This window comes from Eucalyptus grandis, chromosome 9 (genome assembly GCF_016545825.1).
Source record: "Eucalyptus grandis isolate ANBG69807.140 chromosome 9, ASM1654582v1, whole genome shotgun sequence".
In the NCBI taxonomy this organism is placed as follows: domain Eukaryota; kingdom Viridiplantae; phylum Streptophyta; class Magnoliopsida; order Myrtales; family Myrtaceae; genus Eucalyptus; species Eucalyptus grandis.
Genome location: NC_052620.1, coordinates 28658280 through 28673534, shown reverse-complemented (window position 1 = coordinate 28673534; position 15255 = coordinate 28658280). Strand labels below are relative to the sequence as shown.

General features: G+C 43.5%; 2 protein-coding genes and 1 pseudogene across 2 annotated transcripts; 2 read left to right on the top strand and 1 right to left on the bottom strand.

Annotated features, from left to right (window-relative positions):
* The first annotated feature begins 1415 nt into the window (after nucleotides 1-1415).
* LOC104415135 (peroxidase 5) lies at nucleotides 1416-3585 on the top strand. The gene is made up of 3 exons (XM_010026390.3): nucleotides 1416-1565; nucleotides 1681-1823; nucleotides 2665-3585. Exons 1-3 carry the CDS (start codon nucleotides 1499-1501, stop codon nucleotides 3424-3426), a joined length of 972 nt encoding a protein of 323 aa, XP_010024692.2. The 5' UTR covers nucleotides 1416-1498; the 3' UTR covers nucleotides 3427-3585.
* A 1758-nt stretch (nucleotides 3586-5343) lies between these two features.
* On the top strand, nucleotides 5344-7535 carry LOC104422694 (heat stress transcription factor A-2b-like). The gene is made up of 3 exons (XM_039302515.1): nucleotides 5344-5524; nucleotides 5878-6431; nucleotides 7386-7535. Exons 1-3 carry the CDS (start codon nucleotides 5344-5346, stop codon nucleotides 7533-7535), a joined length of 885 nt encoding a protein of 294 aa, XP_039158449.1.
* A 1171-nt stretch (nucleotides 7536-8706) lies between these two features.
* Nucleotides 8707-12262, bottom strand: LOC104415133 (annotated as a pseudogene).
* Between the last annotated feature and the right edge of the window lie 2993 nt (nucleotides 12263-15255).

Genomic DNA, 15255 nt, shown 5'->3' with positions numbered 1-15255 from the left:
ATACAAAATGAAAATAATCGAATTACAATCTTCTAACAATTTGGATTGAAAACTTCCACATACATCAGCAGAGTTTATTTCCGCATTCTTCAGTTGCCAATTCTTCGTTCATTACAATATTTGGGCGACTTGTGCTTAAATTAAGCTTTTGGGTTGGAAAATTGTCGTGTGCAAGAAAAGCTTGAAAGCCAGTCGTGAAGAATGAAAAAGCGTGGAAAGTTCTCAAAGCTTAATTACGCCTTTCCTTCAAAGATACGTCAACTTTCCCATCGCACAATTCGCAGCCGAAAAGTTTGACGTTGAGTTACATTCATTTTTCTGTGGGCTAGGGCTGTAACTTTGTAATGCAGTTTTGTCGTAATTCGAATTTACTCCTATTTAGTGAAACATGATTACCTTTTTACTTTTCGGAGAAATTTTGATAAATAAAAATCTTGTCTCGATGACCTCGCAAAGAAAAGAGTGCCCAAAGAAAAGAGTGCCCAGCCAACCTATTGATTCTTTCTCTAAGCATAAATTTAAGAAGTCCTATATCAAGAATGTGGTGTAAGATGGAACAATTAATATGTTTTGGTTCACTAATAACTTGTTTCAACCTTTTGAGTGAATATATATTCAATTAGATATGTTGATGGGAATTGGACTTGAAATCTCCCATAGTTTCTGTCCTAGATGAGCTATTGACTTTCCATCATGTGATTACTGCAACAACTAGTAGAAGGATATTATCAGACCTCAGCAGCACTTAATTGACGGTATCAAAGCATACCATTAGTGGATTTCAATAATAGTAGCATAATAAGTCTCTAGAAACATCTAGTTAATGGATTGAAAATATAAAACCATGGTCCATAGCTAGTTGTCACGCAATAATTAAGGTCAATTATACATCCCCTATCTTAACATTCCTCGCCCCCTAGTTGAATTTGACTAATTGGCACTGTAAACGATAATAAACAAAGTTGAAATGTCCTTACATGTTCGATGAACTAGCTAAATAAATGAATAAATAAATGTACCCTTTGTCGTCTTTAGGTAAGTTGGGAAGAGTAAAATTAGAATGAACCGATTTTCTATAAAGTTTGAGGAGAAAAATCCAAGGGACGAGATGTAAGATTACTTCACAAATCAAACTTTGCTTCCCATTTCCCTCTTATAAAATAAACGAGGCGTGTGCTTTTGTAAAGGAAGTCATGTGGAGGCCACACGCCTTCCACTTTTTAAGTCTAATCTAAGTGCATGTTGTCGTACTTTTTTTCTTGAAATTCTGAAAGACAGCTCATGACACGAAGCTTCAATGGACTTTTCCTCTTCGAGCATCTTCCTTGGTTTCCCACTGTCAAAGTGTCTGCAACTAGGTTGCTATAAAAAGGGCCATTATAGCCAGGGCTCGTGTCATCCACACTTGACATTTTCTCCTCTCTATCTTGAAGAACCCCAGTCATTGTAGTTCTAAGATTCTGAGTGAAATTGCTCCTTTTTTGGCTGATCTGTATCAATGGCAAGCTCGAGCGCTTACTTGAGCTTTGTTTTGGTGATCTGTTTAATTTCACCTGCAATTTCAGGTCCGATTTCATTTTCTCTTATGCTAGCAGTTTCAACACGTGCGTTTGAGTTGATATATTGTTCATTTTCTTGTCTTGGTCATAACTTTTTGTTTTTGGTTGGGTGCAATTTCAGGTCCATTGAAGGTTGGGTTTTATCAGAAGAAATGCCCATCTGCTGAGGCCATGGTGAGAGAGTCAGTACAGAAGGCTCTAGCTGCTGACCCTGGAGCTGTTGCTCCGCTCATTAGGCTCCATTTCCATGACTGTTTTGTCAGGGTAATTTTCTAACTCAAGCATTTTATGTGCAACATCATTACAAGTGTGTTTGGTTTAGCAATTGCAAAACTTGGGCAAATGCAAATACTGTTTGGCAAAATTTTTTGGGCACTTTGAGGAGATGCAATTTGCACCTTCAAAGCTCTTTAAAGGCATTTAATGCAAATTAAGTTTGGAGATACTTTAAAATGTTAAGTTTCCAAAATTCAAATAGACATTTTTCCTTCCAACTTTACCATCGCTCAACTTTCATAATTCCCAAAATGTTCTTGAAAGCCCTAATTTTTGCCTTAGCCACCAACGAGCAACCGTTGTGCCATCGGTGAGTAGTTGGTGAGCCACTACCACTCTCAATGGTGGTGACTGAGTTCCACCAACAAATAATTTGAGATTTTTTATAAAAAAATTGGCAAAAACCATTTACAAAGTATAATTTGTACCATATAGTATTTCTATTAAAATTTATTTTCAACGTGTTTTTAAAATACACTTTACCGAACAGTACTTGTATTTTGAAAAATCCTTTTAACCCAAAAAATTTTGCATTTTCCCAAAAAAACATTTCTGAAAAGTCGAACTAAACACACCTTTTAAGTATTCTCTTGCAATGTCTATTATATTTGCATATTGATCCACTTTTTTCGCAAAACCCATACATGGGCCAGCTTTCATTTGAATAACTAATCCTAGGAACTTAGAAGTCGGGTTTGCATGATTGATGTCACAAACTCTAAATGGATATCTAAATAAATCTGTCATAGATTTTACTATATCTAATTATAAATAATCCTATAAAAAATGGATATTTCTATGGTGTGACGTACGGTCTTCTAGTACTCAGGGTTGCGACGGGTCCATTCTTCTCAACTCGACCAAAGGAAACACCGCGGAGAAAGATAGCATGGGAAACCTCGGCATCGGGGGCTTTGAGGTGATCGACGATGCCAAGGCCAAGATTGAAGCCCAATGCCCTAACACCGTCTCATGTGCCGACATTGTGGCCTTCGCCGCTCGCGATGGTGTTCGAGCTGCCGGAGGCTTTCACTATGCCGTCCCTAGCGGGAGGCGGGATGGGAGAGTCTCGCTCGCGTCGGAGGTGATCCAAAACCTCCCCGGCGCATTTTTTGACGCTGCGCAACTCAAAGCGAACTTTGCGAAGAAAGGGCTTTCGCTCCGAAACATGGTGACTCTCTCCGGAGCTCACTCCATCGGGGACTCTCATTGCTCCCAATTCACGAAGCGACTCTACTCCTTCAACTCGACGTATTCACAAGATCCTTCCCTTAATCCTAATTATGCCCATCTTTTGAAGACCAAGTGCCCGCGAAACAGCCCCACCGACCCGATTGTACCATTCGACCCCGTGACGCCGAACGTACTCGATAATGCTTACTACCGCAACTTAAAGAGTGACAAGGGATTGTTGTATTCGGACCAAGTGCTGTGGGATGCGCCATTGACGAGGGGGTTAGTGAAGGACAATGCGAACCACCCGAGCGCTTGGGCTCGGAGGTTCACGGCAGCGATGGTGCGCATGGGTTCGATCGAGGTGCTCACTGGCACGCAAGGCGAAATTAGGAAGAATTGCAGGGTGATAAATTAAACGATTCGTGTAAATGTTCGATAACTGCTTCTGTTTTGATCTTGTTCTTCGAAGGCGTTCGCGCTGATGTGTGAAGTTAAGAGCCGGGTAACTTTTTGGTGGTGCAATAATCCCGGTGTCCTCTGAATTTGTGTACTACATGTGGTCTTAATAAATGAATGGCAGATATGATTGCTCTCAACTGTGTCTATTTTCGTGTTTTGTGTTCATTAGATTGACGCTTGATCATTGATTGGTTTGGTCTATCCTTTGGGCAAATATACGATGGCAAAGCCATGAAAACGACTCAAGCTTGGCGGCGGAGAGAAGCATGAAAACATTCGTTTTCTACTCATTTTCGACTTCACACGCACACGGTATTTAGCTACCTATCAATCTGCGGGCATGCATTATCTAGAAGGGGCAAATGACTAAAATGGAGTGCTTTCGTTACTGCCATCTTGACCTCTTCTAGTCCATAGATCGGGTGCAATCATGTATCAGGCCCATGGGAATGAATTTATTGCTTTTGTCGCCATCATCCACAGTTTGCTGGAGCGCATTTGTACATACTTCCGCCAACCATGCTTTCACTTGTCAATCATCAATGGTTCAAATTTTTCAACCCCTATTTGATGTATTAGAAAAGCCAAAGCATTCCATACCGTTAATTTGATTCTCATTGAAAACATGTCCATCCATGACATTTTTAGTGAAAAAAAAAGTTCCATTTGTACTTCGACATGATACCGTATTGTTATTGTGTCAAATCAAGAGCTGTATCATTAAAATGACCATTCTTTTCACATGAGAAGAGAGGTGGATTTTCAAAAGAATTAGAGGCGGGATGATTAGTTTCAAGAGTGAATTTCGACTCTTATATTTTGCAAATATGTGAGTTTTCAGGTGTGAGTTTCTATTCTCACGTCCTGCAAAATGATAGAGCAAAAGTTTGAAAGTGAGTTGAGAGTTAGAGTACAACTGACCAAAAAAAAAAAAAGAAGATGTATTGTCTTGGTGGTGCAATAATACTTGTTTTCCTTATTGATGCGTTCCTTATATCAACATCTCACTATAATCGGTTTGGTGTATGCTTTTGTCAAAAATATGAAGACAAAGCCATGAAAATGACTCGAGTTTTGTTGTAAATAATCGGTGTCGCAGCAGAAGTGGATCGTGTATTTTTGCAATTATGTCGGGAGCTATAGAAATCGATCAAAATAAAACGAGGAACAATAAAAGGACAAGGACATCAGAAATTTACGTGGTTCGGTCCGAATGTCGGAACCTACGTCTCTGGGGAGAGCTAGCAAATCAATCCACTATAAATCGGAGAATTACAAGATTACAATCACACATGCACTCAAGTGTTTCTCAGCCCTACTATATACCCGATACCCACGGTGTTTAACAATACAACTCAATCACTGGACTTGACTTTCGCACAAACCTCTTGGAGCTCACATCTCTCTGCTCTCGGGAGAAAATATTGGGTGGTCCGGGACTTCCACATCAGCGTGGTCCCCGGCCACTCACGAGATGCCATGTGGAGGGGTGGGCCCACTTGGTGTCTTCTCCCTTCTTCCCATTCTCTCTCCTCTTCCTAGCCTGCCGACACCCTCTCTCCTCCTAGCCTGCACGCTCCGTCTCCTGTGCAACGCATTTATTGCGGCTTAAACTTTTCTCTTTCCTCTGTTTGCAAAGGAAAGAGAAAGCCCCGTTCGTTCCTCTGTCCCTCTCCATTTCTTTCCTTTCGAAATTTTGAATCTGAAATTTTCTCCCTCCGTGCTCTTGTTGCTGCTCCGACATGCCTCAAGCAGCCGTTCCTCTGCCGTCGCTGACGAACCACATTACAGCCGCCCCTACTCCGGTGCTCGCTCGCTTCTCTCTTCGGCTCGTTGCTGCTCGTCGTTCGTTCTGGCGTTCCCGGGATCGTAGATGCAGCACGCGGAGGAGAAGCAGGCCTCTTCGAGCTCCCCTCAACGTCGCCGCCGAGCGAGACCCCCACACACGGAAGGCTCGGAGGCGAGGTTGCTGGAGAAGCTGGTGCCGTACGCGAAACAGCTTGGTGCTGGGCTGCCTCGTCGTGTTCGCGGGCTCCGCCACCTCAACCCGAACCGTTCTCACCCCGTTCTCCGTTCCGTTGCGGGGAGAACAAAATTGCGGAGGGTTCAGAGGAAAACATAAAGGTTGAGCCCCTCCACCTCCGCTGGTTGCTTCCATCACCCCCCACACTGACGTCGACGCCGTCGACGCTCCTCCGCCTCCCTCTCGCGACGTCCACTCTGCTCTCTCTCTCCCCCCGCGAAGTCGTGCCTCTCTTCCAACGAAATGCGACGCTAACGTCCGCTCTGCACAACTTGATATGCATGTCTTTTTTCAATGTTATTATTGTTCTGCGATTCGATGGTTCTTGTCCTTTGAGGCCTAAGATGAGTGAATTCTGGTTGAAATTCCACCTCTGAATGGTAGGATCATTGTCTGTGCCTCAGGGTTTCAGGAAAATTGATCCAGACAGGTGGGAATTCGCCAACGAAGGCTTTCGGGGAGGGAAGAAGCACTTGCTCAAGAACATCAAGAGAAGAGGTAGAATCACCAAAAAAAAACAAGGACCCACAATTCCCGAGGATATTCAAACAACGGAGATGGATTTTCAAAGAACAGAGGTGGAATCCGAAATTCGGACACTCAAGGAAGATCAGGAGACACTGAAGTCGGAAATTCTCGAACTGAGGCAACAACAGGAGTGTTCGCAGAGTGAAATCGGTGCTGTTGAAGAACGGATTCGATGCGCGGAGTGCCGGCAACAGCAGATGTTCCTCTTCCTGGCCAAAGCAGTGAGGAACCCCCATTTTGTGGAGCGGCTGGTTCAGAAAAGGAAGCCAAACAGAGAGATTCAAGCGGGCAAATTCATCAAGAAAAGGAGGCTCCTCACGTCCAAGCCGGACCCCAACAGGTGCGACTTTGAAGGGACCAATGATGACAAGTCCAGTGCTTGTGGAGATGGCCAGAAAGGGATTTTAATGGTATGTGTGGATCCGAAGCTAGATGGGTTTGCAAATCATTTGTCAAATGTGTAACAACCTCATCTCTTGTCCCACATCGCCTAGGGAGGGAAGTCTTGGTTAACTTATAAGGTTTGGGTCCCTCTAATTGTGTAACGCGTTTTAAAGCCGTGAGGGAAAAGACCGTGGCGGGATGGCGGTGCGTCCGCGCTGGGCGGGTGACCAAAAGCGGACAATATTACACAATGGGGCTCGGGATGTTACAAGTGGTATCAGAGCCGACTCCCGACCGCGTGTGGGACCACAGCTTGAATGCTATTCTGATGCCCGTGGGGCAATAGCGACAACGCTATTCTCGTTAAGAGGTGGAGAGTGTAACAACCTCATCTCTTGTCCCACATCGCCTAGGGAGGGAAGTCTTGGTTAACTTATAAGATTTGGGTCCCTCTAACTATCTAACGCGTTTTAAAGCCGTGAGGGAAAAGACCGTGGCTGGGATGGTGGCGGACGACTTGTAACATCCCGGGCCCCACTGTGTAATATTGTCCGCTTTGGGTCACCCGCCCTGGCGCGGACGCACCGCCATCCCAGCCACGGTCTTTTCCCTCACGGCTTTATAACGCGTTTCACGTATGCTTCCGCTGCGCTGAAAACAAAGCCGTGAGGGAGGGTGGATCGGTGGGCCACGCCTCCAAAGCGGACAATATTATGGCTTGGGAGAGGGAAGGCCCGAGGGATGGCCCTCTGCCCCTGCATAACGCGTTTTAACGCCGTGAGGGAAAAGACCGTGGCTGGGATGGCGGTGCGTCCGCGCCAGGGCGGGTGACCCACGCGTTTTAAAGCCGTGAGGGAAAAGACCGTGGCTGGGATGGTGGTGCGTCCGCGCCAAGGCGGGTGACCCAAAGCGGACAATATTACACAGTGGGACCCAGGATGTTACAAAATGAGACTTTTGCTGATGCACCCGAATTAAAGTTTAACAATGTGATGCTGCACGAGGATGCGTCCACAATCTATGATGCAGTGTTAGAGAAGCTGCTCGATGACAGTGGCCTGATCGCCAAAGGAGAGATTGGCGAAGAACTTGCTGTCACAGTAACATATACATGGAACTGGAGTACCTGATTGGGGAGCCACGTGACTGGGGCAGGGTGAACGAACTCAAGGAGCAACCCGTGGCATTAATGCCTTCACCGGCTGTATGATCTTTTCTTGCCCTGCGAAGATGTAAAGATAGGAGGTTCTCCCTTGGAAGGTTGAATTAGACTTTGCTCTTGAGTGCATGAGCTGGTTCCAGAAGTTGCAGGCTCAAAAATGTCTAGAAGTCCATTCTTCCAACCCGTGCATAAGCTGTTAGGTTCAAGTCAAGTCCATTACTTTTTAGCCTCTTAGTTACACAGCTCTATTGCAGAGTTATATGTAAATTCCAGTGGTGATAGTACCTCTTAGATGTTAGCAAGTTCACTTAAGTCTTTACTTCTACAATACCACTAAGTTTGCACAGCTCTGTTGTATTGTATGACAGTACCTCACCATAGAGCAATGATCTTTTTACCAAGTTTCAATGGCGTTCGTTCAGTTTTTGCCCGATCACATAGCCTAGATTTCAAGACTCGACCTTTTCCGTGGATTTGAGGCTGAGATTTGTGGATGAGAAAGGATATGATACTTCTGGGTCCATCCTCTTTCCCAATTGTTATCATTATTATCCGCCCTATGCTTTGGGTTCTCCCTGGAAACTTCCATCTAGATTTGCTAGCAAAGTGAAGCTGATGCAGCAGCAAGGCCCTCCCAATTCAGGCAGAAGGTCGCTTTCGAAGAGATCTCGTGTTACCAAAAGAGGCAAACCCGCGGATAATATATAATAAAAGATTGGTCCAATTTAGGTTGATGAAGTTCGGTCGATGAGACTTGCCAAGGGATGGGTCCAGGCTGACAGACCATTGCACAAGCAGGTTTAGATTAGACTTGTGACACGATCCCTCTATAACGTTCTCACATTTCTCCAACGTAAATGTTCTGCTTTTCATTCTGAAGTATGCGCAGTTCAACGAAGTACACATAAAATAAGAAGTTCAAAGATGAAAGCGATATTTACACCAAAGAAACCCCTTATCAAAACTAAATGCAGTCTATCTTTATACCAGTCGGAACGGTGAAATTACTAGACCTGAGTTGATAGACATAAGAGGAAGCTATCAAGACCAATGGATGAGTTAACTTTCCGAGTGCATCTCTCGTAACCGTGAAGATATAGCTTCTTAAATACCCGGTTACATCCGTAAAATATTCATCAACCAGCCAAAAAGAAATGATTTACTATTAAGACAATCATCTGCATGTACGTATATCACTCCTCATCTATTTCCTGTGTAGATGAGTACTTACAAACGACTGGCTATAAAGATACATCAAATGGGAAAAAATTGGAATATTGTACAATGAGAAAGATGTCTTTTGGCATCTTAAATCTCGCAGTGCCGCTGCTGGTCACTTCTCGTTAATTTACCATTAGGCTTCAGGAAACTCATTGAAGTCGACGATGAAGAAGACAATATACTAGACTTATCAGTCTCCTCTTTGTCTTGAGTATAAGCTTCAGTCATCTCTTCTTCAACTTCTATATGCCTTTGCTTCTTACAAAGTTGTTCCTCTGGAGTGTCATCACCAACAGTTCCCAGCCATGACAAGTCACCGGTATCGATGAAGCGCTTTCCAAGTTCCACTACTCACAAAGATGAAGGAAATAGGCCCATTAGGAGGAAATGCAATTAAAGAGTTCAAACGTACACAGATTGGGCATGTTTGGCAAGAACTGATCAGATGCATTGTAGAGTCCAACGTCAAATAAGCATTTATCAAAAAGAGAAGCCTAAGTTATGGGTATTAACTCGTCAATGAGAAGTGCAATTTGACGGTGCCGGGGTATCACTGCATTATCAACACAAGCTAAGTCCAATTCTTTATTTTCATTTATTTATTTTGTTTTTTGATAATCCGAGGGAACAGATATTAAGGCCCCACTGCCTGGAGATTGAGGAAACACCCGGTAAGCCCCATGAGCCAGTTAAGTCCAAGCTTTTGACCTATGTAGGTGACCCTAACTTAGAGCTGTGCTAGAAATCTGCAACGCCCAACCAACTGTTCTAACTCTAGAGATAAGCTAAACTCAATGCAAAAGGAGTATTACCTGTTTTGGAGAGTGCTCTCATCCTATTCAGATGCTCCTCTTGGATTTTGAAAGGGGCTTCATTTAAATCCACATTTGCCTCTTGTTTACAAGCCAAATTCTCGATGCTTACCAAAGGATACTCAGAAGTTTCATCTACTTGAGCAATATCCATTGCCACTTTAGCTTCTATTGGAAAGAGGAGCTTAGCCAATGCAACTGACAAATGAACATGGGTAAGAAACACCATCAGACTTTCAAACAACATAATAATAGGATACATCAAAAGTACCCGAAACTTCCTCACCTTGCTTTGTTATAATGCCTTCAGAATTAAAACCCAATGAAAACAGAAAAAGTAGTACTCTTCATTCATTTCCCATGCCTTATTAAGTGCTTGATGAACCTCATATCTTGTATACTTTGTAATGAACCTTACCGGATTCATTCTTTCCATCATTAGCCTGCTCTCATAGACCGCACAAACTACATTGATCAACCGATTTCTAGCAAAAAGTAAGAGTAAGTGAACAAAGTATAACCTGGCTATTGCTAATATCTTGCCTGCTTCTTAGTCACTTAATTTTGTAATTCAAAACAGATATCATTTGACTAATTGATCATGTTTCCTGCAACATGCAGGCTAGGATACTGCAACTAATTCATAGACCTTAGAATTTGTCTAACATCAGATGTTTGTGCATCCAAGACAGGGTCACATAAATGAGGTTATTATGATTTACCAGCAAAGTTATGTCGAAGAAAATCAAAATTGTTTATGTTTTTGGCACATACTATATTACCCAATCAAAGATAGACACCTTAAACCAAATTACTTTGTTCAACTTTTTTGTCGAGGTTACACATGTATTGACACCATCAAGTGTAAATTTTGGGTGATTTTCTTATGCAACCCAAACAGCTCTCTAGCAAGTAACAACAGCTCAAATGCGACATGAATATGTGACGATGTGTCCATACATGCATATACAGAAACATTCCCAATGATCACTGGCGTGCATGTTTACATTGAAGACAACAGGGAAACAAGAAAGTCGCCTCTATTTTCCAGGTATAACAATTTCTTGCGCAGATCATCCCCCGCTATAGCAAGAGAAAGAGCAGCTTCTCCTAGTAAAAAAATCTCTTCTTTCAGCTTGCTCCAATATCTCCACACACAGTCGCTCCTCGGAAGTAGCTTTTCCTTCCTCAGTTGATTTATATAATCCGCAGCCCTAGTGAGCCTCTTAGATATCTGAAGTGCTTTTCTACCATCCAAAGTGAGGTCGGATGCCCGGGCTCCTTTTACTAAAAGAGACAATAATCTTTGGCTCTTTCCTCAATGCTGCAACATGCAGAATGGTATAGCCTCTGGGATTTCTTTGATTAATATCAGCAATACCAAGATCAAGAAGTTCGGTGGTAGTCTTGGCATCACAGTAAGCAACAGCATAATGGAGTGCACATGCATGATCAAGAGTAGTACGTGCCTCCCTGAAGAGCATTCTGACTAGCTCAACATCATCCGAATCCAAAGCCCTGTGTATTCTCTTCACGTGCTTATCAGGAAAGCTGTCACATTCTGGCCTATTCAAGCCAAGTTCCATTCTGGCATCCATGATCTGCTTAACAATATAATGGGGCAAAGCTGTCTAGGGTAACAACATCAACATCTGATTTAACAACAAGCTCAATGCAACGAGCTGACAAACCCTCACACGCATTACTGCACATATTTGCAACAGATAGAACTACCAGTAGATCATCTATGGCGACCCTGTCAAGAATGTCGAGCAGTTCCTCCTGCAATACCATTCTCCAGTCAAAACACAAGTACAAAAACGCTCGATGTGGATAAAGGATGAGATTAATTATATTACCATGACAAGTAACGATATCAGATGCATTATACTGCATTCAAGACTTACAAGCATGATCAACTCTTTACTCTTCAGGATCATGAAGTAAAAAAGAGCCTACATGGTGCCACTTTGGACATAGCTAATAACCGATAAGAAAAGATTTCTAGAATACCCAAGCTCTTTAACCTAAAATGTATATCGAGATGGAAATGCAGAGCAAGTGAGAGAGTTTTTCCAGACTTTTTACCCTTTTGGGCAAATCTTCGACGGAGGCAACCGGCGGGGGACGTCGGCGTCGAGGTTTGCTGGAAGAGAGGTGCGACTTCGAGGACGAAAGAGAGAGAGAGAGAGCGGACAAGAGGTCGCGAGAGGGAGGCGGAGGGGCGTCGGCGTCAGAGTCGGGTTCAGGGGAGGAGGTGGCGTCGGCGTCGGCGTCGGAGTCCAGGGCGACGGAGTCAACCGGCGGAGGCAAAGGTGGAGGGCCGTCGGCGTCGCGTTTCGCGTACGGCACCAGCTTCTCCAGCAACCTCGCCTCCGAGCCTTCCGTGTGTGGGGGTCTCGCTCGGCGGGCGACGCTCGCCGACGTTGAGGGGAGCTTGAAGAGGCCTGCTTCTCCTCCGCGTGCTGCATCTGCGATCCTGGGAACGCCGGAAAGAACGATGGAGCAGCAACGAGCCCGAAGAGAGAAGCGAGCGAGCACCGGAGTAGGGGCGGCCGTAACGTGGTTCATAGGCGACGGGAGGGGAACGGCCGCTTGATACACGGCGGAGCAGCAACGAGCGCGGAGAGAAGGAGAAAAGTTCAGATTCAAAATTTCGCAAGGAAACAAATGGAGAGGACAGAGGAACGAACGGGCTTTCTCTTTCCTTCGCAAACGGAGGAAAGAGAAAAGTTTTTCCCCACAATAAATGCTCTGACAGGAGAGAGAGAGCGTGCAGGTTAGGAGGAGAGAGGGCATCGGCAGGCCAGGAAGAGGAGAGAGAGGGGAAGAGGGCAGAAGACACCAAGTGAGCCCACCATCCACATGGCACCTCGTGAGTGGCCGGGGATCACGCTGACGTGGAGGTTCCGGACCACTCAATATTTTCTCCTGCTCTCGGTCTCTCGAGCTCTTTTCCTTTCGCTCACTAACGAGCTCAAGATCTCTTTCTCCTTTTAGCGAGGAGGGCAGAAAGACAGGACAAAATGAAAAATAAATGGCCTCATTAAATGCAGCACAGGCGCCCACAAGACAAGCCCACAATCGGTACCGAACGCCCACCATATTTAGGCATGCATGCAGATCGTGCATGTGCATGGGCACGCATTTAATGAGGCGGAAGAGATGAGGGATAATAGTCAGAAACGTGTGCCATTGATCCGTGAAAAGAGGTGGGCTGCAGTCTTCAAATTTCTTGTTCCCGGTGAAAAGCAAGCGTAAAAAAAGGAGTCTTCGTCTTCTTCATGCATTTGCAGCAGGTGGTGGGTCCTTTATTTAATATAGAAAATTGTTGATCCCTTCCTTCTCGGCAGAAGAAAATCTCTCTTCTCTGACTTTGCTTGCATGCTTGAAGAATTTAAAACCCCATGCAGCTTTCTTTAGCTTCTTCATTCCACGCATACACATGAAGATATGGGATTAATGCTGGAAGAAAATTCGAAGACATCACAGAGTCTCCCTGAACTTTGTTATTTGGCCAGACTTATGCGTATTAATCTAACGGGCTCAAACTTGAGACACAATATAACAAGTTTGGTGGTTAATCGAAGCAAGAAGCATTTGTTTTCCACTGTTTGACTTTACAAACTTGGTATTTAGAAAGAGCCCTTTCAACTGAATTTTACTCGAAACGGGTCAATCCATTTTATTTTACGTAAGGAAAAGAAGCTCTTCATACTTTAACACGGCGCCACAATATCATTTCAAGAATCTTTGGTTGAATCGAAATAGCCTTTTGTCCATATTCTCTAACTCCAGCGACTCTAAGCAAAGATTTATAAGAGCAAATTTGAAGAAATTGTAATCAATTTAACTAAATCAAGGGATGCCATGGTAATCTATCCCAAGAATTATAACAATTGTAACTTTTTTTCCTTGATTATAACGGGACTATTACTTAAAAGGATCGTTAATTAAAGCGAAAGTAGTTGGGAAATTATGACTCGTCAGAAAGATGCCCCACATGGATATCAAGTGAGCGAGGGTTATCTTGCTCTGACGCCAGTGAGATTTATGACATGTTACGGGTCAATTTGAAGATACACTTCAGTTACTTTGGTCGAGCCTCATCCGAGATGCCCAAAAACCTCCCAACCGTATAATCTTTTTTACCTAATTTTCTTTTAATGGAATGAAAGACAGAAACCCTCTTGCTCATCTATCCTTTTATAACGAGAAAGCCTATCTTAAAGTAAACTCTAGGCTCGTGAAGGAGGCACTTGCCTGATGAGCTAGATAAGTATGTTATTGATTGTAGGATCATGTGTGGAATTAAGCCAACTTATATTATGCATCTAATCCACAAACTCGTTTTTTTTTTTCAATTACTATACCAAACCTGGATGGATTATCCACTCGCTCCTCTGCTGATCAATTGCAGAAACTATTTTTAAAAAAAAAAAAAAATGGTGGGACTTCCGGATCAAATGCACTGGGTCCTTCATTTTTATTGGATCCTATGCATGTGGGTACCAAAAAAGGAATAATAAATGTACCGTGAGCCGAAAGTTCCCTATTTACTCCTTTCTCTTTCCCTTCGACTGTCCACATATTAAATATCATCGTTCTCGGCAGCTTAGGCTCTATAGATAGCGACAATGTCCTCGACCATCTTTAATTGGGAAAATTGTCCAAAAAGTTATAAATCTATTCTACTTTTGTTAATTCAATTCAAAACATTTCAATTTTGACAATTGAGTCCTAAAACTTATAATTTTTTGCCAATTGAGTTTATTTGGTCAATTTTGATTAAAAATCGTTGACACGGATGCCGCGTTGCCATGTAGAATGGTTGGCGCCGACATGAATAATTTTTAATAGTTTTTATTTATTTTTGTTGATTTTTGTTAATCTTATTATTATTTTTATTTCTTTCTTTTTCTTTTTGTTGGTGGCTATGTCAACTAGCCTCGCTTGGGCAATGGTTGCCCGTGCACACCACAAGCGAGGTGCATCTAGGCAAGGGTGAGATTTGACATGGGTTAGCCTCGCTCAAGCTAGGGCAGCCTCCGTAGGCATCGGTTGGATGAACGCGACGTCGGTCAAGGCCACCTTGGCGTAGGTGAGGTTGACCTTACTTGAGAGGGCGAGCTCCAGTGAGGACTTCCCTTGCCAGATTTGGCAATGCCGGCCTCCCCCAGGCTAGGGCGACTTCTTCAGGACGTTGCCTTCACCTGACCTCGCTCAACCTGGGCCTCGCCCTTGCCTAACCAAGCCTCGCCTATGGCAAGTGAGGCCAGCCTGCCTAGCTATGGCTGGTGGGAAGAAGAAAAGAAGAAGAAAAATGGAAAAAAAGAAAATAAACAAATCGAAGATAAATGTTAAAATATTGTAAAAAACTATCCATGTTAGTAGTAGGAGGCTACGTAGGATGAACGGTATCTACATCAACGAATTCCAACCAAAATTAGATGGATAGACTTAATTAGTAACATGTGAAAAAGTATAGAACTCAATTAACGAAATTGAAAGGTTTATGACTTAATTTGTAAAAATGAAATAGATTTAGGATATTTTGAACAAGTTTCCCAATCATTGATCGTTACAGAGACTCACTCACGCTAGTATAAATCCGCCATTGCCTCGCTATCACTTGCTCAACTCCACGGCCACAGA